Source organism: Theobroma cacao, chromosome 6, assembly GCF_053813885.1.
Source record: "Theobroma cacao isolate CCN51 chromosome 6, ASM5381388v1, whole genome shotgun sequence".
Classification (NCBI taxonomy): domain Eukaryota; kingdom Viridiplantae; phylum Streptophyta; class Magnoliopsida; order Malvales; family Malvaceae; genus Theobroma; species Theobroma cacao.
This window is the reverse complement of record NC_142644.1, coordinates 1,943,166-1,970,277: the sequence shown is the minus strand read 5'-3', so window position 1 is coordinate 1,970,277 and position 27,112 is coordinate 1,943,166. Positions and strand designations below refer to the sequence as shown.

Sequence of the window (27,112 nt, the reverse complement as noted above, 5' to 3'; positions counted from 1 at the left end):
GACAATTTTTGTATGCGTAATCGTGTTATGTTTACCAAAATTCTGAAGAAATGGATACGATTATTACATGTTATACAAATGCGATTAGCATGTTTATTAAATAAGTTGGATTAATGGATGCTTTTATGGCATGTTGCACACTATGATTAATTCGTTCATTAAACAAGTTAGATTAAAATTTATATAATACAAAAAATTCATATAAACATATTTAATTTGTTTAAATGAGTATCATAAATAGATTAAACAAGTTATGTTATAGGAACTAAATTAAATGTGTTGTATGGGGATTAAGTAGTTAAGTTGGTTTAAACCGTTTAATACAATTATTATGTTTTAAACACGTTACGCATTTAAGGTATGAAACATGATAATTTTAAGTGTGAATTCGTTTAATATCATATTGTTATCTTATCATTTTAACGAGTTATGTTCAAAGTTATCAAACCTATTTAGTACCACATTTTTTTAAAAAGAAAAATAAAACCAGCAGATGTATACCTTGAATTTGGAATTATAGTTGTATTTCTCCCATCAATTCAAACCTTAATTAATTGTTAAAAATAAATGTTCTTTGATTTTTTGAGGTAGATTCTTAAAAGGTTTCAGTTTAAGAATCGATAATGTCAGATCACAGATTACATGATGCATCTTCACAACTTTGTCTCCACCTTCTTCTAATGAACAAGCACCAACTAATAAGAGAATTAATCAATGTCAGCTCTACTTATGCCATCACATTCATCCACACGCCCTCACAAAGCCAATACTCTATTTAGACTACTTTGTCTAATATGATAATCTTTGGGGGTACAAACTGCAATACCAGAAGCAACATCTCATTGTCTGTGGCAAGGCTAGATACCATAACTGAACTTGAAAAGCAAAGATACAGCTATTGTCCCATTCTTGCAAAAGGCCCAACCAGGCAGTCAGTACTGTTATGCAATGCTATTAATTACTTTAAAACATATATGGAAACTTGAGTGGGATCATAAAAAACTTTTCTGGTTTCCACCATGAAGACAGTATTACTGAAGGTGGCTTCTCTCAATTATATACTTATATTTTAGCTAAAATGCAATAGCAAATGATGGTAATCAGGTTTTTGCCACCCATAAATGCTTGTGTATATGGCTTAACCATGCATGATGTCCAATTAAGGAGTTGTTTCCTTCCAAAACCATCAAACAATCACCTTAAATAGCTTTTGTCTCTTCATCAGCATTCTACCCTTCCTGTGTCCTGCACACAAAAATTGTTGTCATCCATGTCTTTACGTACCATGGTAGGATTAAGGCTGCTTTAATCTAAACCCCAACTTACTGATTGGAGATATGTCTGACATTCTTATATCATTCACTTTTCGCAGGATCCATCATCAACTGCATATGTTACTTGCCTGGTCTCAATAATCGCAATTTGTATCAGTGCAAATGCACAGCAAAATGTGTTCAACGTTCAAAGTTATGGAGCTGCTGGCAATGGCATCACTGATGATTCCTTGGTAATTTGCAGATATGTACAAGCTGCTGTTAATATCATTTGGGTACTGATTACTACTGATTTTCTAACATTTTTCGAATGCAGGCGTTCATGAAGGCATGGAAGGATACATGTGGTGCTGGAACAGGCATTCCTACCATGATTATCCCCAAGGGGAAAATATTTTTGGTGAATCCCATAACATTCACAGGCCCCTGCAAGCCTAGCATAATCAATGTCAAGGTAGGTGACAATCAACAAAATTAAACTATAACAGATTCCAGTAGTACTTGAAACGTTTTCCTAGCAATAACATGAATGAATTAGAATGTGAGATATAAGAATAGATAATATGATCTACAGTTCTGCAGGGTTAATGTTCTTCTGCATATTCAAATTTCTTGCAGTTATCAGGAACCATTGTAGCACCCAATGGTCCTGATCAATGGAAGGCAGCTGATCTGTCAACATGGTTAGCCTTTCAGGACGTAAATGGTCTAACTATTGATGGCCCTGGCACGATGGACGGGAGTGGCAAAGGCTGGTGGGATCGCTCATGCAAACTTCATCCTGGTCATCAGGTATACTTCAACATCTATACTTCCTGTAAGATTAATTACTTTTTTTTTCTACTTTTTTTCGATCTCCATTTCTGATTGCTGAACTTCTCTGCAGGGATGCATCAGACTAGCACCAACGGTGAGCATGCACGTTTCTTGGTACTTGGTAGTATAAGTCATTTTGTGAGACTAGCATTGAGTCAGGAAATACTGTTACTTTTCTCTAGCTTTTGATCGATACTAAATATTGTTCTCAAAGATATTTAGACAAGAAAAATTGCTGCCTGGGGTGGTTAGCTTAGTATAAAAGAACAGTATGACTCCGATTCCAGGATTTGTTACTACATCTCTATCTGTCATTATCAGCCTTCGTTTTGCAAAAATGGCAGGTTAGCTGTATACTATATTCTTCTTTGCAGGTACTCAAATTTGCCAGATGCAACAATATTCACATGAGCAATATTAAGTTTCAAAACAGCCCTCAAACGCATGTGCTGGTGTTGGGATGCCAAGATGTTGACTTCGGATTCTTGACTGTACAAGCTCCTGGAACAAGCCCCAACACTGACGGGATACATATTCAGATTTCTCGTAATGTATCCATTCACAATTCACAAATTGGTGATGGTAAGTTTGACTGCTGCATGTAAATGCTTTGAGCTAAATTGCAAAACCAAGTTTCTACAAGGGAAAAATGGGCATATATGGCTTTCCAAACTGAATGTAAAACGCTGTGCAACTGCTTTTCTCTGTGTTGATGGACTCGTATTCCTTTGTGTTTCCTTGCTTAACGTTTTCCATTGTCGATGGAACAGGAGATGATTGTATCTCCATAGGTGATTTGACCTCTGACATCAACATCACTAACATTAATTGTGGTCCTGGTCATGGTGTGAGGTAACAGACCTATATCTAATCTCACTCTAATACACAATTGATGTGAAATTTAAGACTTTCTTTTGAGACTTTGACATCCTTCCTCACAGTCCATATTAACTTATGGTGTGAACACTTAAATACTAAGTCTCACTATAATATACAGCCATTTGAGATTCACGACTTCCTCTGAGATAGTGAACCCAGCATAGCATGCATGAAATCTACTCTTATATTCTTGTTTGAGACTTAGAAACGTGATAAATTTCTGTGTCCTTGACACATCTTGTCCTAATTTCTACAAAATGAAAGCAAATCTAATATCTCCTGTTAATGTCCCTGGATATGTAACAGCATTGGAAGCCTAGGAAAGGATGGACGGGAGGCTCAAGTAAAGAATATTAACGTGAGGGGAGTAAATTTCCGACGGACAACTAATGGGGTACGAATCAAGACATGGCAGGTATGGAAATGTGTAGCAAAATGAAAACCCGAATACTTACTTCAACAGCTTGGCCATGGCTGCTGATGACTTTTCGAAATCATGAGCTTCTTAAGTTGAATTTGTATTTGTTCTGCAGACAGGCAGAGGTGTAGTTGAGAATGTATCTTTCTCAAACATGAACTTCACAGCAGTGGAAAATCCAATTATCATTGATCAGTTCTACTGTGATGTTCCGAATTCATGTAGGAAAACGGTAAGACAGACAGACCTTTCGACCAATTCAATATTTACATAGATGAGCTCGTAAAATTACAATGTCTAATAGAGTTATATAGAAGCAGCAGCATCGGCATCTTCCAGCAACAGAAGCACCAGCAAGAGAGTTATAGAGATCGATCCATATTGGACAGAAACCAAGAGATCACTTACTCCTCGCTAGAGATCAATCCCTTAAGGATTAAGCCATCGATCCACAATGTATAGAAACCAAGAAATCACTCACCACACTACCCCGTTAGGGATCAATCCCAGTAGCTCTCCTGCTGAGTTCCTGCTGTTGCTGTTGCTGATGCTTCTGCTGCTGCTGCTGCTGCTGCTGCTGCTTCTATACAAGCTAGACAGAAAATGCTGAGCTTGTAAAGATTAATGCCAAGTGCTTTTTGCACAGAACACTGGAGTTCATATCAATGGTGTGCTCTACTCTCAACTATATGGGACATCAAGAACACAAGTGGCAATCAATCTGAATTGCAGCGACAATTTTCCTTGCACGGGCATTACATTAGAGAACATTCAGTTGGCCTCAGCAACTCGAGGAGGGCATTTGGTTTCTAGCTGCAACAATGCCATTGGAGTGAGTAGAGGAATTGTAGAGCCAAAATCCTGTCTCCCAAACATAATTTAAGGGACACTATGGTTTGTAGCAGGCCTTTTTAATTTTCATCGTTCAAATAATGCCTCTACCTTTCATGTAAACTTGTATTAACTTTTCATAAATGTTGATTTGATTCGAGGTAATTTCTTCGTAAATTTTTTATTTAAGTCTTTTTATGAACTAAAACAAGCATTTAGGAGTAGAGCTCGATTTTTGAAACTTTTGCCTTCTTTGAATATCGATTTTTAAAATTATTTTCAATTTCAAATAACTCTTTTTATTTGTAATAATGAGATTTAATAAATTTAAATAAATAATACTTTACAAGTTAGTGTGAATCGTGATAATTAATTATAATAATATTAAGAAAATTAATTTAATGTTAGATTTTCATAATTTAAATGTGAATTGATCTTAATGAGTCCAAGCTTGATTTGAAATTTAAATTAAGCAAAAATATATATTAATTTTTAATATTTTTAAAATTTAAATTAATTTAAAAAAATTAATAAAATACAAAATAATTGAAGGAAAGGCGAGTGGAAAAAGAAAGGGAAAGTTGTGAGGCAAGCAATTAGCAACCCAATCAATTCCTGACATTAACAGCACATTCGAGGGTAAAAGCCCAAATCCGAAGACAATAGGAACGCCGACGAGCAGAGAACGAAATCGAGAGAAGAGAATGGGGAAGCCACTTGGACCGACGGGGGAATTCTTCAGGAGGAGGGACGAGTGGAGGAAGCATCCGATGCTTAGCAATCAGCTACGGCATGCCACTCCGGGGCTGGGAATCGCCCTCGTGGCCTTCGGCATCTACCTGGTCGGAGAGCAGGTCTACAACAGGGTTTATGCGCCTTCATCCTCTCATCATCAGTCTCAATCTCATTGAGATCAGGTCTTTCCCCTGTTCTCTTTATATCTTGTCCGCTGCTTCCTTTTTCTCTGTTTCTTTGGAGGGTAGGATTGGAGTTTTTCTGAAATGTAAAATGGATCTCTCAAGAAACATTCTATTGCCTCTTCTGGGTTTTTTTTTTTTAATTTGTTCTTAGTACTATTTTTATCTGCCTTTTGAATCCATTTGAGAAGGGATGCCTTGTTATTAGTTTGTTTCTGTGATATTTTGAGGGTTACATACTATAATCAGTGTTTAATCCTGTTAAATGTGGTTTGAAATTGCTGTTTAATCGATTGATGACTGTTCTGGGATATCTGTTATTGTTATGTGGAGTTATTTAGCCAATAAGCATGAAACTGAGACTGTTATCATCCTAATTAGAAGGGTTAATTACACCAAAATTTATCCTTCATCTCTCAATTGTTGCAATTTTCATCTTAAACTTTGAATAGATATAACAATGTCATCTTGCCATCAGGAATTTTTATGTGTTGTGGAAGAAATTGTCCAAATTCTCGCCATACAGCACAACCATTGTTTGTGGTTTGAGAAAGCAAATTGTAAATTGTCCATATCTGACACTATTTTCATTTTCATATTTCGTTTTTAAAATTGTTAAAAGTTTTCATCCCATAATTCTATTGTGTGTCGATGTTATCTGTAGAGCATCTAATTTAATTATAATCCAGAATAGGACCCTTTCTTGTAGTGAAGCATAAGTGTAGTGCAGAAGTAGAAACAATAAAAGGGAAACGGGGAAAAGGCTAAAATTGATGTATAAAACCAGAAAACTTGGGTTTAGGGTTGTAGAACTTCTAACAATTATGTCCAAGTATAACACAGCTGCCTAATGTGTCTATAAGACAATTTATACTAGGGTAAGACAGCTTTTAATTCCGACGCTTTGATACAAATAAGTCCTATCTAAGCCTAGCAATTCAAACTAAAATATCACATGCTAATCACACGACCTTAGTTACATAATTGGTAACCATTAACTAAAGTAAAACAGCACATGTCTAGCAAAATATATCAAGATAACTAAGATAAATTCAGGGATGCTTCTCATCACCAAGACATCATTCAAATGCATAACCAAGATTATTCAAATTCAAATGCTGTTATATTTACCTAAAATAATTTACCTCTTTGAAGATATGGATAAAGGATTCTAGGTTGTTAAAGTCAAGGACTAGGTTAGGTTCTCTAGGGTCAGGTGATGGAAAAGAATTGTGTTGATTAGGTCTAAGGAGAAATTTTGAATCGGAAAAAGATAACAAATAATGCAAAAGACAATAAAATCAAACAAAAGAAGGCGAAAGGTTCGAAGAATTCTTAGCATCTGGTGACATGGTGTTGATGTGTTAATGTTTATCCAATTTTTCAACTGTAATTGACAAAAAGTTAATATTGTCTTGCGTGATGCAAGTTTAGGGTGGAAATGTAAAATATTGAGATATTTTGTCATGAAAGTGAGAATATGATTAAAGTTTGAGAGCCCTTTTTGTAATTTACTCAAAACTTTTAATCCTTTAAACATCTATTTTTATACTATGGGATGATGAAGTGGACAATTTTATCCATCATAATAAATTCGTTAGATCATAGGATGTTTTGGCACTTATTTAGAGGTTGGGGTGGAAATGGCTATAACTGAAAGGCCTTTATGTGAGTAAAACTTTGGTGAAAATTAAAGGACCTTTATCATAATCTACTTAAAATTTTTAGAAGACATTTGGCTTACCACGTGGTCAGGTTGCTAGAATTTTGTTTTCCAAGTTGCCACATTTGGTTCAAAATATGACATTCCCATGGTAATGCTGATCATAACAACTCTATTGTCTTGAGTTTTGCTGAATTTTGTTGATCATAACCACTCTTTGTTGAAAGGGGTCTAAATTTTACACATTAGTGGCAGGCCTTGAGCTTCTTTTCGGGCTCTTGATAGTGCTGGTGATGTGGACAAAAGATCATCATAACAACTCTATTGTCTTGAATTTCTCTGATCATACTTAGAATGCAAATTGATTTTCAGCGGACAAACAATCTTGCAGGTGGGCGGTCAGTGGAAGAACGAAGTTTGGACATCCTCGCGTTTCAGTCTCCCTTCTGTAGTTTGCTGTAATAAGCTCCTTACTGACATAAAATGAATTGCTTTAAGTTTGAATATTGAACTTTTAGTGGAGCTGTTCTTTAGATGCTTGATCATTTTCCTCTTCATGTTGGTATGTCAAAATGTGGTGACCTTACTGTTACAAATGTGTTGGTTAATATGATTTTCCGACTTTCCATTGAAGTTATTTTACCATGTTTTAAAAAGAAAGATCTCTATTTAAGCTTGAATGGGTGGTTGGTTGGACTGCCTAAGTCCTCAGGCTTAGCAGGAGAGCAAGGTGGGGACTGAACGTGGTCAGTTGATCTGTTTCATTATTTCTGATATTTGCTACTTGTCCAAGCCCCTGTTTTGTTCCTTGTAATGCGGACTTGAAAGTAGAGAAAAATGAGGGTTAAGGAACATACAGGATGCGTCTGTTATGAACAAAATTTATATTCCAATAATTATTTACTTGTAAACATTACTTCTCATTAACTTCTCGTTTCTATTTATCATGAAACAAATAAAAATAATAATAATTTAAGAGTGCACTGCAATTGTTTCTAGTGGAGATGGCAATTGAGGGGTTGAGTCGGGTTTGGTAGGTGTCACTTAAGATCGGGTTATTTTCAAGTTCAATGCTTCGGGTTTGACATTCGAATCATTTAGATTGAATCATTTCAAGTTCAAATTTATAATTTTGAAGTCAAAAACGGATGGATTGGTTATGGATGGATCATTCAAGTTGAATCAAATTTTGTTCGATATTAATTCTGATTTTGATAAGCTTTGCTACCTCTAGTTCAAGCTATTCTATTACTATTCCTTGAGTTATCTGATTCATTGTGTATTTTGCTTTTCTTTTTCCTAACGTTATGTTTAACTATCCTACATGAACCTCCCCATGCACAATAAAAAAGAAAAAAATTGAGACTGGAGACCATGTCGGACCAAAATGGTTGAATGCATAAAAAATAGGACAATTAAGCTCTCTAAACAAAAGGGTTTCTTACACTTATCTGAGTTGTTCTTACACGGAGAACATCAGTCTATTCTTTGACAATTATAAGATCATGGTATAAAAGTACAATACAGTTGAACGGATTCAATACAGGAAAAATGAGGGAATTCTCAAGTAGAATCAGGATATGATCTTGCCCATAAAACTGCTACAACTTTCCATCCATAAGCCAGCATAAACCAGGAACATGGCATTGAGGACACTACTAAGCAGTTGCAAGCTTCGCTAACCATATCAAGCCACTGAATCTTTCGAAAGCCTGTAACATAAGAAGCAATAAACACATATAACATCTACTCCAGCTACACATCATATTAATCCGTAAGTTGTATGTAAGTCAGGATGATTTCTTATATAAGTTTGAAGCTGTACACTGGTGACATTTCTACGGCAAACTTAGAACCTTGCATCCAGGAGAATCAAAATTCTGCTTCTGTTAAGGAGATATTTATTTTCAACAGTTTATGCCTTTTCTCTTTCCTTTTATTTAGACATCCAAATTTATGAATTTCAGGAAAAAAGGAAAAAGAAAAAAAGAATGCCCCATTCCAAATTGCTTACAGTGGAGAACAGTGGCTCACAGAAGGCAAGCTGATTTGCTACTGGGATTTACAGTGCGATACTGAAATTCTTACGCTACCAGGAACAAAATCAATGGTTCAAAGTCATACCAGGAAAAAAAATGCTAAATGACAGGATCATATCCAAATCACCCCAACTAGGTCCTGATATGGTAGGGACAGCATCTAATGGTGAGTCCTTCTGTAGCTGCTTTTGCTGCTTTAATGATGTCAATCCTACACTTCTATCCCATTACTCAAAAGCTGACTTCTATTATCAAAGCACATGAGCCCTCCCCTCCACTCTTGATTTTCTCTCAAGTACACTACTGTTACTACTATTATGACACATGATTCCAAAAACAGCATCCCGACAGCTAGACCTTTTCGTAACTTTATTCAGGCATTTTTACAAAAGAATTATGGCACTTATGCTCGGTGCATCTAACCAAATCCATGGCATACATCTAAATCACAACCTGAGCAACTTGTTCAAATTATTTATAAATAGCCTTCTAGGACTCAAATAAACCATAGCAAGTCAAAATTAGCTTTGAACCCCAAATTAACTTGAACATGTACTTTAAAACTTTGAATTACGCAATTAACCACTGAAATCCTTCTTTTGTTTCACCACAATTAACTTATACAATAATTTTTCACTTTGTTTTTCCTTTTTCTTTGAGAGAATTGATTTTTCACTTCCAGACAACAAAACTCTTCTACCTCATAAACAAATTCAATAAGAAAAGGGTCAGATATTACATAGTTGCCATCAAGAATCATATTTTTTTAACATATCATCTCAACCAATACCAATCATTACAGACAGATTGAACTTTTCTAAAACAATATTAACAGCCAAGATCAGTGGAATAATAGGCAGTCAATAGATCTGAGTGAATCCACCATGACAACACCCCTAAACAGGTTCCTGTGGCTCATGCCACCAATATAGAGTCAAGTTCTAATGTTCAACCTTTCCCCTGCCTTTCCCTCCTGGTCTTGTCAGAATGTACAGGAAAAAGTTTTATAAACCCCGAAAAAGTTTTATAAAAAGTTCTAATAGAAAAATATGACTTAAAAACTTACTCTTTGCACCAAAACAGAGCAGAGAATTAAGTTTGAATTAAATGCTACTGTGACAAGGAAGCATACCTCGCTATCCTGAAGGTGACAAAGCACCATTCTCTAAATTAGCTTCCAAGTTCCAGCCTCTGGTTACATAAGATTAATTAGCTCCAAGCTAGGGAAAGGCTAGTAAGTAATATGCACACCAATATGAAAAGGTAGATTACCTCTCAGCAGCTTCTCTCCTCAATTCTTCTATATGATTTTCAATATGAGCACATGCAGAATGAATTTCTATGTTTTTCAGACAAAGCTCCTTCCATTGTGCAGATAAAGCGTTGAGTTCGTAGGCAGTATTTTGCTGATCAGTCAGAATTATATATGCTTATCAGCTTATAATACAAGATTGCACAAAAACATTATTAGAATGGAGGGCAAAGAAATTGAAATCACCTGATGATATTTTCTTTCACGGTTTACAGTTTCAATTTGGTCATTTTGCTGCTGAGCTAATTTTTGCATTCTGCCACATAATCACAGAAAAAAAAAAAAAAGGAAGACGATAATGAATATGAGAAACATAAACAAGAAATATACAGATGGCATGGTCAGAGATATATCACCATACCATTCCAATAAGCTAAAAGACTCTTCAAGGGAACCTCAGACTTTGATTTGCTGGATAAATGTGAAATTGAGCTTGTTTCAAGAACATTTATATAATTTAAGAAAATAACTAGGGCAACAGTCTCTCGGTTGTTTTTGTTTCTAAACTTTATCTTTCTTTTCCCCTTTTTTGGTCCAAGACAGATACAACACCTTACAAGCACCTGTTTACACTTCTCAAGCAGCAGAACTGTTATAACAGTTTAGATCCTCACCACAGTTCAGCTCTCCAAAGAACACCAGTTAGCATTATATACACTCTTTTCCCCATAAAATTATTTCCTAAAAAAAATTCTTTTGCTGCTTATTGCCATTTATGCCTTTTTAATGACTTGCTAGACATAAGCCATGCTTCTCTAAGGACTTTTGACTATATCTACGCCCATAAACAAGTTATGATGATCAGCATACAGAGCAGCAGCTGTGGGATCTTTCTTCTTCCTAATGGCGATTATCTTGCTTTACAGAAAATTGATGCTGAGGTTAGGTTCTATACCCATGAAAAGAAATGCATAAGGCAAGCGGGGTTTAACACATATCACAAGCAGGTTTTTAATTGAACTTACTTTCTTTGTTGTAGTTAGTGCTTGGCTTTAGCATATTGGATATCTTTACCTGCTAGCTCTATAGGATGCAATAGTACAGCATCTAGAAAAGGAAAAATAACAAAGAGTCCTCTACCCCTCCCCCACCCCTTCTTGACACAAACAAATCTGCTATGTACCTATATATCTATTTACTCTATGTAACAAAATACATTACATCATTCTGGTGCAAGACTGTTTAGGACATATTAGATCAACCAAAGTGCTCATTCTAGTGAGGAATGTGCACCCCCTAACCAAGTGCTTATCCTATATGCTGGAGAAGCAAGCCTAAAAAGGGTACAAATCAAGGAAAAAGCTAAAGTACCGACCTGCTGGGGACATACAGAGTCAAACAAGGTGCTGATGCTACACATGCATGTCAAATCAAGCCAAAGGCTCTCATTTCAGCCAAAGAGAAACTCTAAAGCATCATCTCCGTAGATTGAGAACTTCAAAATATATGCCCATTGATTACTAAACGCATAGCACAAATGCAACCAAATGTGTCATACTTATTAGAGGCCGGCAAACTATGTGTTATAGCATATCAAATACAGTGCATCACTGCCATAAGCTGAGGCTTCCCAAAATGCATAAGGGCAAGCTTCCAAGCATAAATGTATCAAATCAAACAAGGTTGCACTTCAAATATGAAGTTAGGAAAGAACCTGGCCAAAAACCCTTCCAACCGTTGGTTGTTATGTTTCCAAACGTCAGGGCCGTATTTTAACATCAACTCCAAATTCTCCAACCTGAAACCAAGCAGCCATTATCAAGACAAAAATTTCAACACTGCATTTGAACAACATACAACAAATATAAGTACAAAGAGTGTTAAAAACTTTACAATGTACATCCAACCTAAAACCAATTGACAATAGGTGGAGTAACTCTTGTTAAATTTACATTTCAACAATACCCCAAACTTAACTGATGTGGGATTTTCTTTCATCACCACTTCAATAAAAAGCAACTACTGCCAGGAAACTAGAATAGCTAACGCGTTGATGTAGTGAAGAGAACCTAGAGGCATGCAATAACAATAGCATGGAACCAAGAAATATGAATTTGTTAGAAACCATAATCTACTATTGATGCTGCTCAAACAATTGAGAGAATAAACTGACCTAATGACTTGATGTTGTAAAGAGCGCTGAGATCTGTGAAGTGCCTGCTTCCAAGAACCCTCATCATTTCTCTTATTGATGGCCGGTGTTTCCACTTGATAGCGCGAGGAAAAATCAAGGGTCACGGGTGGCCTCCCCGCTCTTACCCGCTCATACTCTTTGCCAACCATGGGGTGATTCTGAGATCCAAATAAATACCAAATATACTTGAATAAAGATAAACCCTCCACATTCCAACAGAGAACTTGAAAAAGTGCAGGCCGAAAAAAGGCTAACCTGAAAATTAAAGCTGGGCAGGGGGGGCAAATCCTTGAGGAAGTCCGCGGGCTTCTTGGTACTCCTACGCATCTCTTCCTCTACCAATCGATCAACCTCTTCCTTAACCTTAGGGTTCCCGTAGTCGTCGTCTATGTAGGGTAATGCGTCCAAAATCTCCGCACTGGAAGCAGAGGCCCACGGCCGAGCAGCCTCCGGCGGTGCCTCCAACATAAGGATCTCTCCGCCGTTGCCACCCATTGTCTTTCAAGCTTCACAACTTCACCTCTCTGATACTGTTTTCGAGAAGTTTTAGTAACCAACTATCGCCGCCCGGCTGGGGTTTTGTGTTCAATTTTGGAAAAATAAAAATGGAAAAGAAAAGAAAATAACTCCTTTTGTTATCTTCATTAATGTTTCATAGATTTTCTTTGATAAAATTAATAATTAAAATTTTAAAATGATTATTTATTTTTTATTTTTTAAAAATTAAAATATTTATAATTTATTTAAAATATTAATAATTTTATAATTAAAATTTTGATATAATTTTTATTTTATTTTTTTTCTCACTTTCTCTTTTTCTTTTTCTTTGTAACATCTAATCATCAAAGATGTGATTGACACTCCTCACAATCAGACCTAGTCGTGGTACATCAAATCGATACTTCTTGCCATCAAATATGATCATGGAGGTATCGATTGATCACTGCTACCGAATGCTAAAAGTAACGAAGGAAATTTAAAAGGAAAAGGAAAGAATCAAATGAGATAAAGAAAAAAATGAAAAGCTTTTATATGTTAGGATTAAGTTTTATTTTATATATAGAGTTGTATTTTCAAATAATTAAAAGTATATTTGTTTAAAAATTTTTTAATCTATTCCATGGTTAGCGGAATAGTTATTATCAAAGAAGAGTCGATAATAGCTATTTCGATTTCTTTCAAAATTATCATTTCGTAAATTAAATAAAAAATAAAAAAAAACAATCTAACGAAGCTCATGTCAACATAAAGTTGGACAAAACCACAATTATCAAGTGTCTCCTCATTATTGAGACAATCTCGTTACCAAGTTGATACTTTTAATATTAAATATATAAAATTATAATTATTTTAATATAATTTTAAATATCACATTTTTCTTCTTAAATTTCGGGTTTGGAATCTTCTATGCAAAGACTCAATGTAATTCGATTTGTCTCCTTAAACAGTTAGTACTCATACTTTAAAATAAAAAATTAAGTAATTTCAAAACTCATTCCCTTAATGTGTTTGCCCTTTTGTCGGTGGGCCACTATTGCACTAGGGCCCAATGCGACAAAGCGCAATCCCGAGTGGACATTAAGGTTTATGGTAGCATAATGTTGGAAAAATTATTTTTATTAGCAAAATAAATTTTGATTATTTAATATAAAGAAATCCTAACTAAAAGGTGGAAAAATATTGTTGTTATTATTATTATATCTTTGAAACTTGGACGGTGAAAAGCATGAGTTAATGAACCCGACATTAAAATATTCATCACATCAAACACGAGTTGTAGCAAATTACAAGTTATCTAATTATTTAATTTTTTATTATATATATATATATGAATTAATCAATTTTTATTAATTTATAATTTAAATAATTAAAAAAGTTAAATTTAATTAAATATATGAATTACGAATTACGAAAAAGACACTGTGGAAAGGACACAAGCAAATTGGGAATGGGCAATTGGTTCTGGGGTTGCGTCTAAAGTAGAACAGATTTTAGTCCTTTCTTTTAAAGGAAATGAAAAGACAAGGACAGGGAAAGGCAATTCCAACTTCCAAGGCACGTAATTCCGGAAACAGTTATTGCCACGTGGAAATAAAATTAACAAATTTCCTTTTCTGTTAAATCAGTCAAACATTTAAATGATTTTTAAATTTAAAATAAATGAAATATTAAATTAATAAGTGGTAGCAACTGGTACTAGTATAATACTAGAAGGAGTTTTACTTCTATATTTGGCCTTTGTCTTCTGACATTACCAAAGGAGATAGGGAAGATACGTTGCTCGTATTTGGTCTCTGAAACCAAGAGAAGGAGAAGCAGAGAGAGAGATAGACAGTGTGTGTGTGAAAATGAAAATGGTGCAGGTGGATGAGTTCTTGAAGCAGTGTCAGCAGTCGGGGGATGCTGCGTACACGGCCTTCAGATCGCTGCTGGAGAGGCTTGAGGATCCCAAGACCCGCTGTGAAGCCCGGATGTTCCTCTCTGATCTTCAGTCCCGGGTCGGATCCTCCGATGATTGCCTCCAACAGTACCATTTCCGGATCCAGGACATTTATCTGGACCAGTATCAAGGTCGGTGTTCATACTTAAGAAAACAAACATGTTCAACGCAATTTCTTAGCTCATTTTTTTTTTTTGGTTTCAAATTGTTTAGTTCTAAGAAGAAGTGGAAGAAGATGTTTTCTGGTTTTTTTCTTTTGTTTTTGGTTCTAAAAGAGTGTTTCTTAATTTGCTTTGTTTTACTGTTTGTTCATCTCATCTGTTCACTTTTTCGCGTTTATCAAAGGGAACCATTCAAGATTGCTGTAGTTTTTGGTTCCCGAGAAAACAAATCACACACACACACACACAAAACCTCCGAGTGATAATGAAGTTTGGTTTTGTCGTTTACTTCAGAGGCTAAACCAAACATTGGATTTGATGGCATATGCTTTTACTTTTGTTTCTGTTGCGCCCCTCTCCCTCTCCTGTCCCACAAGAAAAAAAAAAAAAGAAAAAAAACAACGTTTTCCTCTAATGTCATAGCAGGCAAAGGAACATGATGATTAGATTATAGTGAAAAGAAATTGGTTTGTTGGATTTTGTTCTCTGCCTCTAACATAGTTAGTATTTAAGCTTGTCCAGCTGTGGCAACTGTAGATAAATCATATTAGTCTAATATTATAACCCAATAGAAGGATTCTTTGAAATTAAAGTTTGGGTTTTAGAAAGAGGTTCTGCATCATCATTAAATTTAAAACTATATATGAATATGCTTTGCAAAGTTAGAAATGAGGGGATTTTATGCTAGCCTGCCAAAGGAGTTCTTAACCAATATTTTGTCTTTTACAGCTGTCAATGGCCAAGTCAGGACTTATTATTGTGGCACCGTTTACAGTTTCCCCAATTCTATCTATATTTAATTTACATCTCTATTGTTAGGCATTCTTTTGAAAATTGAAAGCTGTGTACACAGACACACATGTGGACGCATTAATCTCACTGTATTCAGCAATGCTTCCTGCTCTATTTGTGTTACCTTTTGTATAACAGAATAATAATTAGCCTGTAATATGCTTGTCTTGCTTCATGAGTTTGTTGCTTGCTTTAATGCATTCTGCACTAAGTGCAGGTTCTCAGGGAAGGAAGAAACTGACAATGATGGTGATCCCTAGCATTTTTATACCAGAAGACTGGTCATTTACCTTTTATGAAGGACTCAATAGACACCCAGATTCCATTTTCAAAGACAAGACAGTTGCTGAGCTTGGGTGTGGAAACGGATGGATAACTATAGCCATTGCTGACAAATGGTTGCCTGCAAAGGTTTATTGTTGGGGTTTTTCGACCTGTTGATGCAAACTGAGAATGTTTCTAATGTTTTATATGCATAGACAATTTAGGTATTCCATCTTCGTCAAGATTATTGTTTATGTGCCTGAATATTCTTCTGTAGGTGTATGGCCTTGATATAAATCCAAGAGCAGTGAAGGTTTCTTGGATAAACTTATACATGAATGCTTTTGATGAGAAAGGCCAACCCATATATGATGAAGAAAAGAAAACCTTACTGGATAGGGTGGAGTTTCATGAATCTGACCTGCTAGCTTATTGTAGGGAACATGACATTCAACTTGAACGAATTGTTGGATGCATACCTCAGGTACTGTCACTGTTGACAACTTATACAGCTTTATCTAAAATAGCAAATAGTGAAGTTACATTAAATCCTAGTCCCAAAATAATTTCTCTGTTTTTCTTGCAGATTCTTAATCCAAATCCAGAGGCAATGTCAAAAATGATCACAGAAAATGCAAGCGAGGAATTTCTATATTCTTTGAGTAATTATTGTGCACTTCAGGTTGGATGACTCTTTACTTGTTCCACACTTTTTACTGTGTAGTGAGAAAATTAATAAAGTGCTACAAGCTCAGATATCTGACTATTTACTCATGCATAGTTGCAGTCATGAGTAAGGTTCATTTTGACAATAAACTTACTTATGACCAAGACATGAACATTGCTCATGCTCTTTGGAAGAAATTTAGGCGTCCTTTCTTCATTCATTGATTAACAGAGCTGGACTAACTTTTGTTTCTTTTATAAAATTTAAATGTACAGACTCTAGCTTGGTTTAACATCTTAACTTCTTTCAATCCTAGGATCATTCCCCTATAAAATATGCTAAGGCAACAAGATAGCTGTCAAATCTGTAAATATCCTTTACTAAGTCATTCTTATTTTTTAAAAAAAGCAAGATACTTAAGAATTCCCCATTTTTCCTATGTAGGGTTTTGTTGAGGATCAATTTGGCTTAGGTCTGATTGCCAGGGCAGTTGAGGAAGGAATTGCTGTCATTAAACCAACAGGTATTATGATCTTCAATATGGGAGGCCGTCCAGGACAAGGAGTCTGTAAACGCTTGTTTGAACGACGTGGTTTCCTTGTCAACAGGCTTTGGCAAACTAAAGTTCTTCAGGCAAGTAAACCCCTTTACACTTGTAACCATTTCTCCATCCAGATGAACTCAGCTGAAAGGTCTTGTTACAGGCTGGGGACACAGATATTTCAGCCTTAGTTGAAATTGAGAAGAATAGTCCACACCGTTTTGAATTCTTTATGGGACTTACAGGAGATCAGCCTATTTGTGCTCGAACAGCATGGGCCTACGGAAAGGCTGGTGGCCGTATCTCTCATGCATTATCAGTTTACAGTTGTCAACTTCGTCAACCAAACCAGGTGGGCATTTTGTCAAGATTTTTGCCTTTCAAGAGTGAATGTCTACCTTTGCTTGGGGGAAAAATATAGTGGCTGATCATTTCCTAAACTGACAGGTCAAAGTAATATTTGAATTTCTTAAAAGTGGCTTCCAAGAGATCAGTAGCTCTTTAGATTTATCTTTTGAAGATGATTCAGTTGCGGATGAGAAGATTCCTTTCCTAGCTTATCTTGCCCGTGTTTTGAAAGAGAATTCATACTTCCCATATGAGCCACCAGCTGGATGCAACAGTTTTTGCAATCTAATTGCTGCCTTTATGAAAACATACCACCATATTCCACTCACTTCCGATGTAAGAAAACATTCATGACTCTTGACTTTTTTGCCCTTCTGTTTTCCTGGATAAGCTGATTAATCATTTAGCCTGCTGCTAAATATTAGTTATTTCCCGAATAACCTTGTGTGATATAAACATCTTTTCAGTTTTTGATATCATATCAGCATCGTTGGTCGAATAGCCTGTTTGCTCTATCTATTTTCATTTTTATATAGGCAGGCACCTACATTGTGGGAGATAACTGAACCTGCTTTCTTGATGTTGTGTTATTCTACAATATGCTGAATTTGCCTTTTGGTTTCTTCTTGAGTGTTACTAGGTTTAACTCTTTAAGGTACGGAGGAATGGAAATAAAGCTATCTGTGTGAATATTTGTGTATTCTTGAGTTAACAAAAACAAAAAACATAAAGGCCGTTACAGAACGGTATTTAATTTGTGCATGTATGCTTAAGATAGTAATAAGCATACGATAAGGCACTCTTTTGACTGTTGGCATTCGAAGAAAAGCATTTATCTTGGAGAAACCTTTAGTAAGTTTTATATTCAAATCTGGAACATATTATGTCAAGGATTTGCTATAACAGTAATGCTAATAGTGGAGTATGTATATAGTGAGCTGGCAAGAGACTAACGGAGAATAATTCATGCCACAAAGTGTTATGTGTTGAGGTCTTGTAATGAATATGATAAAACAACTATGAATTGGTAATATACTTTGCACCTAACCCGCATGATTCTATACATAGCAATCCAGAGGCAAGCACATGGTGATCTACCCTTTTAGTTGTGGCTAGATAGAATTTTTTATGTTCGTATCTTTGTTGAATCAATCTGGTTGGCTGGTCATTGTGTAACTCTCTATTAAAAGGAGAAAAATTTATTAATAGTGACATTTTCTTTCAGTTGTTTTTCTGCTAATAGCAAAGCTCTGTTGATTTAGGAACTTCATCAATACCTCTATATTTAGTTAAAATTTTATGGCGGTGCAAGGCTAAAAGGCAAAAATAAGGCAGTGAATGTAATTATCCCCTGAGAAGTGAAATAAGGGTGATAACTGATATGTGTCCCTTTTATCATGGATAAGTTGTGTCAATTTACTCTTATAGAACTGCAGTCTATCATGAAAGTGCTCAAGTGTAGCCCTCTGGTGCTTCTTATTTAGTCTTTCTACTCTGACAAGAAAGGAATTTTCCTATTATTTGTCTTTTGTGATATAGTTGTGCGTTATACAGCAATAATTAATATTTGTCTCTTGAGGTATAGTTGTGCGTTATTAAGAATAATTAATATTTGTCTTTTGAGGTATAGTTGTGCATTGTTCTACAATAATTAACTTGGGGTCATCCACCCAAGGGTTATTCAATATCCTAAGTCATATACTGCTATATCAGATAAGCAACATCTTTTCAGTTTATCCTTTTAATGGTTCATTGAGTATATTGAAAGTGAAAATGTTGTTGTTTACACCTCTTTGTTCTATGGACTGCTTTTTAGTTTTATGTTGACTTATGGGCTTAGCTTTATGATGCTTGATCAATAAAATGGCATCCAAGGTGACCTTATGGCCTCTTCATTTGGTTACTACGTACTACCAATTGTGATTGATGGCTTTCTGGTTTCCTGTCTTTGTATATCGAGGACACATTGTCAGAATTTTTAATGCCAACAAGTTAGGTGGCTTGAAACTTGTATAATAATACTGGATGTAAGATCTTTGTTAGTAACGTCCTTTATTTTGATGCAAAGATTTAAATTCCTTGCACATTGTAAGGTACATCTTACCTCTGCAATCCTTGTTTTTATTTTTTTTAATTTGATACTGATCTGCTCCTCAGTACAGTGTTTCTGCATCTTAATGTAGTGCACAAGCAAATGCTGTTTTGCATGTCTTTGTAGCCTATCTATTATCCGTGCTTCTGACTTATCATTTTCAATAATATGCAAGAATGTTGTTGTCTTTCCTTCGAGGACTGTGGCAATTGAGAATGCTCTTCGGCTGTTCTCCCCCCGTCTTGCAATTGTTGATGAGCATCTGACCAGGAACTTACCCAGGCAATGGTTAACATCTTTGGCGATTGAGGTATGGTCTATTTGTGATTAGATGTGCAAATGAGTTAAGCTAGTTGTGAGCTACTTGGACTCTTGGTTACTCAAACTTGACTGCTTTACTGAAATGAGCTCAACCTTGTGTCACTCAGATAACAAGTTGTTCTTAGTTTGAGTATTTTAATATCTGGTGCCTGCAACTCGCGAGTCTAATTGAGCTTTGCAAAATTTAATGTTTTATACATATAACCAACATATAATATTTATTTACGTATTTACAGGATTTATTTGAGTTTTGAATTTGAGTTCAAGCCCTAGTGCAAGTCTACCTTCAATCTCATTGTTTGGGTTGACAACGATCAAGCAAAAATGACTTGAACTCAAGCAGCTTGATTATTTCGAGCTGAGCTCAAGTGCAAAAAATAGAGCTCAACCGAGCTCGAGACAAGCTTTAGGTTTAAAGTTTTGTAGTCAAGCTGAGCTTGAGCTTGTCACCTTATCGACTCACCTTAAATTGATTACACCTCTACTTATGATGCTTTGTAATCATAGTAGGCTATGCTTATTTTCTGGTTCTCAAATGCTACATTAGACTTTGTCATGCAACTTGGATCTACACATGCACAAGTAGACACAAATTATAATTAAAAGAAGATTAGGGTTTTGTGTTGTTTATCTCTTCCATGTTTTAAGTAATATTATTTTAGCATCATGAGAGGTGGGTCAACTTTTTTGTACTGAAAAAAAATTTTAAGAATGAAGAAGCAAGGAGATCTCGCTGTTAGATAGATAGTGTTGCAATAAATACATCCTAACTTACTGGAATTTGGAGTTAGATGCTTTCCATTTCAAATATATAGACATCTGCAACCTAGGAAGGTTCACATTTTTTGTCCTTCACAAAGCTGTTGGCCCTGAATTGATGAACTTATTAATTATTCCCCTGCATCCCCAGCTAAAGTTGCTAAACCCGTGCTACTCAATAACTTAAAGGGAGTTATTGACATATCCCTCTTTTGGAATATTGAATGTGGAATTTACATTAGATGCTTTTAAATTCAGATGCACTAGGAACTTTGTACTGATGTCTTTCTCCCCATTATGCATTCCAAGTCTCCTGACTCTATGAACTTATAAGTACCATGCATTGGTAGCCTCAATGGCCAAACATATGCTTCTTAGTGACTTTGCAGGAGCTAGTGATATAGCTCTATTTGTAAAAGTAACTTGTCGCTTGTTGGTTGGCTGGTGGATTACTGTAAGGAGTCAGAAATTGGTTTGGTTTTTACTTCTTTAGAATTAACAATAATGGCTCAGTATGTATGATGTAGAACAAGTAGAACAAATAGGGGAAAAATGATAGATTATAGAAATTAGAGAGAAAACCATTGGTAGGCAGAAGGGAGAAACAGAGGAAATAGGGAAAGAAATAGAAGAATTAGGGGAGAAACCAGAAAGAACCAATGGACAGAGAAAACCACAATATTTCAAAGTTCCAAATATTCATCATCCAAAACCTTCTCAAAACTGAAGGAACACAAATATTTATAAATTAAACCCTAAATGCTAATAACAATGCAAATACAAATATAACGTGATTAATAAATAACACAAAGAAAAAAGCCTAACTGATTCTCCATCAATCTAGTTACTGAGTTTATCTATCTACATTGCAGACTGCAGAAAATGGCCTGTCAGAGGATGCACTTACTGTCATTGAAGCACCACGCCAATCAGATTTAATGATAGAACTGATAAAAAAGCTGAAGCCACAGGTCGTGGTCACTGGGATAGCTCATTTTGAGGCTGTTACTAGTTCAGCTTTTGTGCAACTATTGGATGCCACCAGAGAAATTGGATCTCGTCTTTTCTTAGACATATCTGATCACTTTGAATTATCCAGCCTCCCAGGTTCCAGTGGGGTACTGAAATATCTATCAGGAACTCCTCTGCCATCACATGCTGCAATCCTTTGTGGCCTGGTAAAGAATCAGGTATATTTCTAAGGAAACTTGGTTAGCCTATTATAATTGGGGTTTTAATTTATGCGGTCAAATTAGAAGCCATTAAATTGACTACGTTTCAACATCTTTAGCTTCTTTATACTTTGTTATTACTTGACAAACTCGTTATTTACAACACAAAGCTTTTCACAGGTTTATTCAGATTTAGAAGTTGCCTTTGTAATTTCAGAAGAAGAGGCCATATTGAAGGCCTTGTCAAAAACAGTTGAAGTACTCGAAGGGAATACATCATTGATCAGCCAGTACTACTATGGTTGTCTATTCCATGAGCTTCTAGCTTTTCAACTTACGGACAGACATCCACATCCAGAGGTTTGTCAATTACTTCTTGAATATATAGAATACAATTCACCATGTTTCCATTGACAATGCTGACTTCAATAGTGAAAATATAGGTATATTTCAGATAGACATCAAAAGTAAATGGGAGTTATTTTTCTCTTGAGAATAAGGAAAGACAACCATTCAGAAGAACTTTCTCAACCTTTTTCTTTAGTGCGCTGTCAATTTAAGTGTTTCAAGTGTCCATCTGCACCTTGCACGAAAATTTGATAGATATTTGGCCATGGTGCTTCTGCATTCAGAACATGACATGAAGCTTACCATCAACAGGCTGAAAATTGCCATGGGCTGGTGATACCATTTTTAGCATCTAACTTAAAACTAATTAGCAAAAGTTGGAGAGGCTAAACCCAAATATAATGTCATTGCAAATTCTAAATCAAATCATTACAGGATAGCACCACTTAATTTATGATTTCTAGTAGGTTCACTTATCAAATGTTCAATGTTTTCACATTTTGTAGATATTTGAAGTTCAATTTTTTTATTCTTTTTTTTTTTTTACATGGAACTTTTACTATGCCCTGTTATCTCTGAATGTAAAATTTCTCGTGTGACAAGTTTTTTCTACTTTCTTACAGAGGAGAACTGAAAAGTCCAAATCAGTTGAGATGATTGGATTTGCTACTTCAGCGATCTCAGTTCTTAATAATTCCGAATTATCCATTTCTGATGACAGGAACTCCCTTATACATATGGATGTGGATCAATGGTTCCTGCCAATGCCTTCTGTGGTTAAGGCTGCTATCTTTGAAAGTTTTGCACGACAAAAAATGGCTGAGTCTGAAATTGATGTCACTCCTAGTATAAAACAATTTGTTAACAGCAATTATGGGTTCTCAACTGATAGCAGCACAGAATTTATATATTCAGACTGCTCGCAAGCTCTTTTTAAGAATCTGGTCCTTTGCTGCATTCAGGAAGGTGGAACTATGTGCTTTCCAGCTGGCTCAAATGGCAATTATGTTTCTGTTGCCAAATTTTTGAAAGCAAACATTGTGAAAATCCCTGCAAACTCTGAAGAAGGCTTTAAGCTGACAGAGGAAATACTCAACAAAGCACTTGAGACTGTGAATAAGCCATGGGTATATATCTCTGGTCCAACTATAAACCCAACTGGCTTGCTTTACAGCAACAAAGAGATGGAAAACATTTTAACTGCATGTGCAAGATTTGGGGCAAGGGTGGTGATCGATACCTCATTCTCAGGACTGGAATTCGACTTTCAAGGTTGGGGTGGATGGAACTTGGAGGGCTGTTTATCAAAGCTATCTTCCTCTGGCAACCCCTCTTTCTGTGTTTCTCTGCTTGGAGGACTGTCTCTGAAACTGCTTAGTGGAGCACTCAAATTCGGGTTTCTGGCTCTAAACCAACCACGTTTAATTGATGCATTTCATAGCTTTCCTGGCTTAAGCAAACCTCATAGCACAGATAAATACGCAATCAAGAAGTTGCTGGCTCTGAGAGACCAGAAAGGAGGAATGTTGGATGTTGACACAGATCATATAAGACATTTGGAAAACAGAGCTAAGCGTTTGAAGGAGGTAACCTTTTCCCCCTCACCCTCGACTATACATAACTTTTTGCGTATCTCCTAACATGGTTAGAAAGATAATACTTTTTTTCTTTATGGAAGTGTGGAAGATATACTTAAATCAGTTGTGGATTGATATCTTAACCCTTTACATGTGTGAAAAACAAGCACTGGGTTTTGACAGTAATTACAGCCAGCTACTGCCAAATCCAGTCATCCCATTCATCACATAATCTTATTTATTGTCCTTTAACAGGAACTTGAAAAATGTGGGTGGGATGTGCTCAGACCCCAGGCTGGTGTTTCAATGGTGGCAAAGCCCTTGTTCCTCAACAAGGCTGTAAAGCTCAGCCATTCACTTAAAGACACAGGCAGCAGTGAGAAGGATGCCAGCACCTATGAAGTTCAGCTCGACAACTCAACCATTAGGGAAGCCATTGTCAAGACCACAGGCTTGTGTATCAACAGTGGCTTATGGACTGGAATTCCTGGCTACTGTCGCTTCACTTTTGCCTTGGAAGACAGTGAATTTGAGCAAGCATTGGCTTGCCTAGTCAAATTCAAAAGCATAGTGGGTAACTGAATTAATGCTAACAACATTACCTATTATCTACTATATTGCTTCTTCACAACTTTTAAGGCATAAATGGAATAACCATTCCCACAGGTTTTTAAAGAAAGTTGGGGTCCTTTGCTCAAGTCTTGGTCTTATTTTGCTTGGGCTGCTGGCTTTATAAAGCCATGGTTTCTATTTTGTCCCTTTCCATGTGAAACATTCATCAAGCATACCATAATGGAATTCAGTTGCTCTTGTGTTTTTGAATTTTATCCTACTTAATTTGATCCCAATCAAAATCAATCCAAATTCGAATAACTTAAACCCGAATTGATCTGAAAAACTAATTCGAGATGACATGAATTTAAATTTAGTATAAGTTTTCTTCTTTTAGATATTGTTCTAATAAAAAGTTAATAAGCATTACATAGAGTATTACTCTGTTAGTGATTTTAAGGGAGAAAATTTAATATTTTTCATTTATTTTTTAAATTTAAATTATTTAGAGATAATAAAATTTCTCATAATTTTTTCTTTGTACATGGTTTAAAGGAAAAATTTTATTATAATCAACGATTTTGCCATATCGACATCGAATAAATAACAACATGATAATGTTACCTCAACATATTTAATAAAAGAATTTTAAACAATGCTAACAATTGAATCAAAATATGAAATATATTTTCATTTTGTCTTATAGTATGATTATGCTCTGATACTATCAATTGGGTTAAATGTCGATTATCTCGACATGTATTTTATAATTAGAGACCGATTTTAATTGTGATTTATAAAAATTTATGATTAATTGTGATTTTTAAAAAATTAAATCAAAATCAATTAAAAAAATAAAAGGTACAAGAATCAAAATATGAAAATATATTTTTATTTACCTTATAGTATGATTATGCTTTGACACTATCAATTGGGTTAAATGTCGATTCGCTTGACATGTATTTTATAATTAAAGGTCGATTTTAAATTTGTAATTGTGATTGTAAAAAAATTGTGATTTTTGAAAAATTAAATCAAAATCAATTAAAAAAATAAAACGTTACAAGAATTGCGCCCAAAGCTCCACGTGTTCAGTTCGCCGAAAGATTCAGATCTTGCAATTCTCTGGAAAACTCTACACAAGTCCACAGCCATGCAACCTAGATTGTTCTTGTAAGAACAATCCAGAGAAATCCCACGTACATCACAGCTTAGGCTTCAACTTATATATACATAAAATCATCAATGCAATTCCCACCTTCAGAAAACCATCCAACACTGTCAAGCATTTTCCTGAAGATCAATTCTGACCCTTGAAAGCATTCTTTGCTTTGATTTTGTTTCATTAATTCCCTTTACCAACCCACAATGAGCACCCAAAAACTCAGCAAAGCGTCTATGCTTTTCTTGGTTGCAGTAGTCGCTCTTATGGCGACCCAAGGCAATGCACTCGTGCCCTACACAAGGTCTCTATGGGACATGATGCTCCCAGCAGAAGACCCTTTTCGAATCCTGGAACACATCCCACTGACAGTGCCCAAAGGGGTTGAGACCACCCTGGCGTTGGCTCGAGCAGACTGGAAAGAAACCCCACAGGCGCATGTCATCTCCCTGGACATTCCAGGGATGAAGAAAGATGATGTGAAGATCGAGGTGGAGGAGAACAGGGTGGTGAGGGTCAGCGGGGAGAGGAAAGATGAGGAACAAGCTGAGGGAGACAAGTGGCACAGAGCTGAGAGAATCAATGGCAAGTTCTGGAGGCAGTTCAGGTTGCCTGGCAATGCAGATTTGGATCACATCAAGGCTCATTTGGAAGATGGGGTTCTGAGGATTGTTGTGCCCAAGTTTGCTGAGGAGATTAAGAGGCAGCCTAAGGTCATTGACATTGTTGGGGAAGAGGGTTCTTCTGGCCAGGATGTCGAGGCCACCAAAGCTACTCAAAAGTAGAATTTGTAGTTACATATTTGGTATCTATGGAATGTGATGATGGAAATGTGTTTGTTATGTATGAAGATTTCATGCTTTATGTAATTTCGATCTATTAATTAATAAAATATTAACTGTATTTTGCCATAATCATATACAATTGTATGTTAGAATTTAGAAACAAAAGATTATGGAAATATAAGAAGTTATTAACACTTGAAGTACTTTTATACTGTTTTTTTACTCTATTTTGATTTTTGTATATAACTTTGCTATTTAAGTTAGGGCTATTTGACTTGGCTCATTACTTTACTTTCATATTTTAAGCAACTTAAATGGTAAGCGCTAGCATACAGGAATTCTCTTTGTGGTTCGTGATTTGCCTGAGGTCCGTAGCATCTAAGAAACTTACAATTAAAATCATACCAGTAGGTACCAATTCAAGGTATAAGCCACACTATCACAAAAGGATATCAAAGTTGCAACAATAAATAAAATATTGGAATCTATACTTAAAAAAAAAGAAGAGAAAAACACATGAGAAAATAAGAGAAATTTAAAAATCAACAACAACAAAAAAATAAGAAAGAGTTTCAAACGTAAAATTAGTTTGAAATATGTTATGGAATATGTTGATTTTAGAGTAGATTTTTATCGTCATGTCGGTGTAAATAGCAATTGATGATATTTTATTTTTAAGATACAAATCATCTTATGTGCACTCTAAAAATTTTGATGAACTCATAAATTTTTCTACTGTTGTTGAATTAATTTTAAAATAAAAAAATATAGTTTTTGAAAACACAGAATGCATAAAATGAATTTTTCAAAAAGAGAAGATGTGCATTTAGAAATAATTAACCATCAGC

At 35.5% G+C, this 27,112-nt stretch overlaps 5 protein-coding genes across 6 annotated transcripts; 4 read left to right on the top strand and 1 right to left on the bottom strand.

Moving 5' to 3' along the window:
- Positions 1 to 794: 794 nt before the first annotated feature.
- Positions 795 to 4,285, top strand: LOC18595239 (putative polygalacturonase At1g80170). The gene is made up of 10 exons (XM_018122746.2): positions 795 to 935; positions 1,373 to 1,507; positions 1,591 to 1,728; positions 1,893 to 2,066; positions 2,161 to 2,184; positions 2,465 to 2,672; positions 2,861 to 2,942; positions 3,276 to 3,384; positions 3,503 to 3,619; positions 4,034 to 4,285. The coding sequence occupies exons 1-10, from the start codon at positions 795 to 797 to the stop codon at positions 4,268 to 4,270; spliced, it is 1,365 nt and encodes a 454-aa protein (XP_017978235.1). The 3' UTR covers positions 4,271 to 4,285.
- Positions 4,286 to 4,787: 502 nt separating this feature from the next.
- Positions 4,788 to 7,431, top strand: LOC18595238 (NADH dehydrogenase [ubiquinone] 1 beta subcomplex subunit 3-B). 2 transcript variants are annotated; one of them, XM_088807758.1, is made up of 2 exons: positions 4,788 to 5,135; positions 7,171 to 7,431. In XM_088807758.1, exon 1 carries the CDS (start codon positions 4,923 to 4,925, stop codon positions 5,127 to 5,129), a length of 207 nt encoding a protein of 68 aa, XP_088663884.1. In that variant the 5' UTR covers positions 4,788 to 4,922; the 3' UTR covers positions 5,130 to 5,135; positions 7,171 to 7,431. The 2 variants fall into 2 exon arrangements, with proteins under 2 accessions (XP_088663884.1, XP_017978046.1); XM_018122557.2 differs by having other exon boundaries at positions 4,798 to 5,135; positions 7,190 to 7,431.
- A 744-nt stretch (positions 7,432 to 8,175) lies between these two features.
- MOS4 (modifier of snc1,4) lies at positions 8,176 to 12,917 on the bottom strand. The gene is made up of 7 exons (XM_007023097.3): positions 12,539 to 12,917; positions 12,263 to 12,441; positions 11,804 to 11,887; positions 10,336 to 10,405; positions 10,110 to 10,243; positions 9,970 to 10,028; positions 8,176 to 8,510 (listed from the first exon to the last, which is right to left on the bottom strand). The coding sequence occupies exons 1-6, from the start codon at positions 12,776 to 12,778 to the stop codon at positions 9,974 to 9,976; spliced, it is 762 nt and encodes a 253-aa protein (XP_007023159.1). The 5' UTR covers positions 12,779 to 12,917; the 3' UTR covers positions 8,176 to 8,510; positions 9,970 to 9,973.
- Positions 12,918 to 14,509: 1,592 nt separating this feature from the next.
- MMT (methionine S-methyltransferase) lies at positions 14,510 to 24,587 on the top strand. Its single transcript, XM_007023095.3, has 12 exons — positions 14,510 to 14,854; positions 15,894 to 16,087; positions 16,218 to 16,424; positions 16,527 to 16,622; positions 17,052 to 17,240; positions 17,312 to 17,500; positions 17,596 to 17,832; positions 19,764 to 19,898; positions 21,541 to 21,858; positions 22,021 to 22,200; positions 22,812 to 23,774; positions 24,021 to 24,587. Exons 1-12 carry the CDS (start codon positions 14,632 to 14,634, stop codon positions 24,345 to 24,347), a joined length of 3,258 nt encoding a protein of 1,085 aa, XP_007023157.2. The 5' UTR covers positions 14,510 to 14,631; the 3' UTR covers positions 24,348 to 24,587.
- A 988-nt stretch (positions 24,588 to 25,575) lies between these two features.
- Positions 25,576 to 26,393, top strand: LOC18595235 (22.0 kDa class IV heat shock protein-like). Its single transcript, XM_018122702.2, has one exon. It carries the CDS (start codon positions 25,686 to 25,688, stop codon positions 26,262 to 26,264), a length of 579 nt encoding a protein of 192 aa, XP_017978191.1. The 5' UTR covers positions 25,576 to 25,685; the 3' UTR covers positions 26,265 to 26,393.
- The last annotated feature ends 719 nt before the right edge of the window (positions 26,394 to 27,112 follow it).

Bases quoted from the DNA above. Each gene is read 5' to 3' on its own strand.
- LOC18595239 (XM_018122746.2), top strand. From the start codon at position 795: ATGATAATCTTTGGGGGTACAAACTGCAATACCAGAAGCAACATCTCA. The intron at 936-1,372 runs GTACTGTTATGC...CACTTTTCGCAG, and splicing joins AAGGCCCAACCAGGCAGTCA to GATCCATCATCAACTGCATA. The intron at 1,508-1,590 runs GTAATTTGCAGA...TTTCGAATGCAG, and splicing joins GCATCACTGATGATTCCTTG to GCGTTCATGAAGGCATGGAA.
- LOC18595238 (XM_088807758.1), top strand. From the start codon at position 4,923: ATGGGGAAGCCACTTGGACCGACGGGGGAATTCTTCAGGAGGAGGGAC.
- MOS4 (XM_007023097.3), bottom strand. From the start codon at position 12,778: ATGGGTGGCAACGGCGGAGAGATCCTTATGTTGGAGGCACCGCCGGAG. The intron at 11,888-12,262 runs GTCAGTTTATTC...GCTTGGTTTCAG, and splicing joins TTACAACATCAAGTCATTAG to GTTGGAGAATTTGGAGTTGA. The intron at 10,244-10,335 runs GTGATTTCAATT...CTGACTGATCAG, and splicing joins GTGAAAGAAAATATCATCAG to CAAAATACTGCCTACGAACT.
- MMT (XM_007023095.3), top strand. From the start codon at position 14,632: ATGAAAATGGTGCAGGTGGATGAGTTCTTGAAGCAGTGTCAGCAGTCG. The intron at 16,088-16,217 runs GTTTATTGTTGG...ATTCTTCTGTAG, and splicing joins ACAAATGGTTGCCTGCAAAG to GTGTATGGCCTTGATATAAA. The intron at 21,859-22,020 runs GTATATTTCTAA...AGCTTTTCACAG, and splicing joins GTGGCCTGGTAAAGAATCAG to GTTTATTCAGATTTAGAAGT.
- LOC18595235 (XM_018122702.2), top strand. From the start codon at position 25,686: ATGAGCACCCAAAAACTCAGCAAAGCGTCTATGCTTTTCTTGGTTGCA.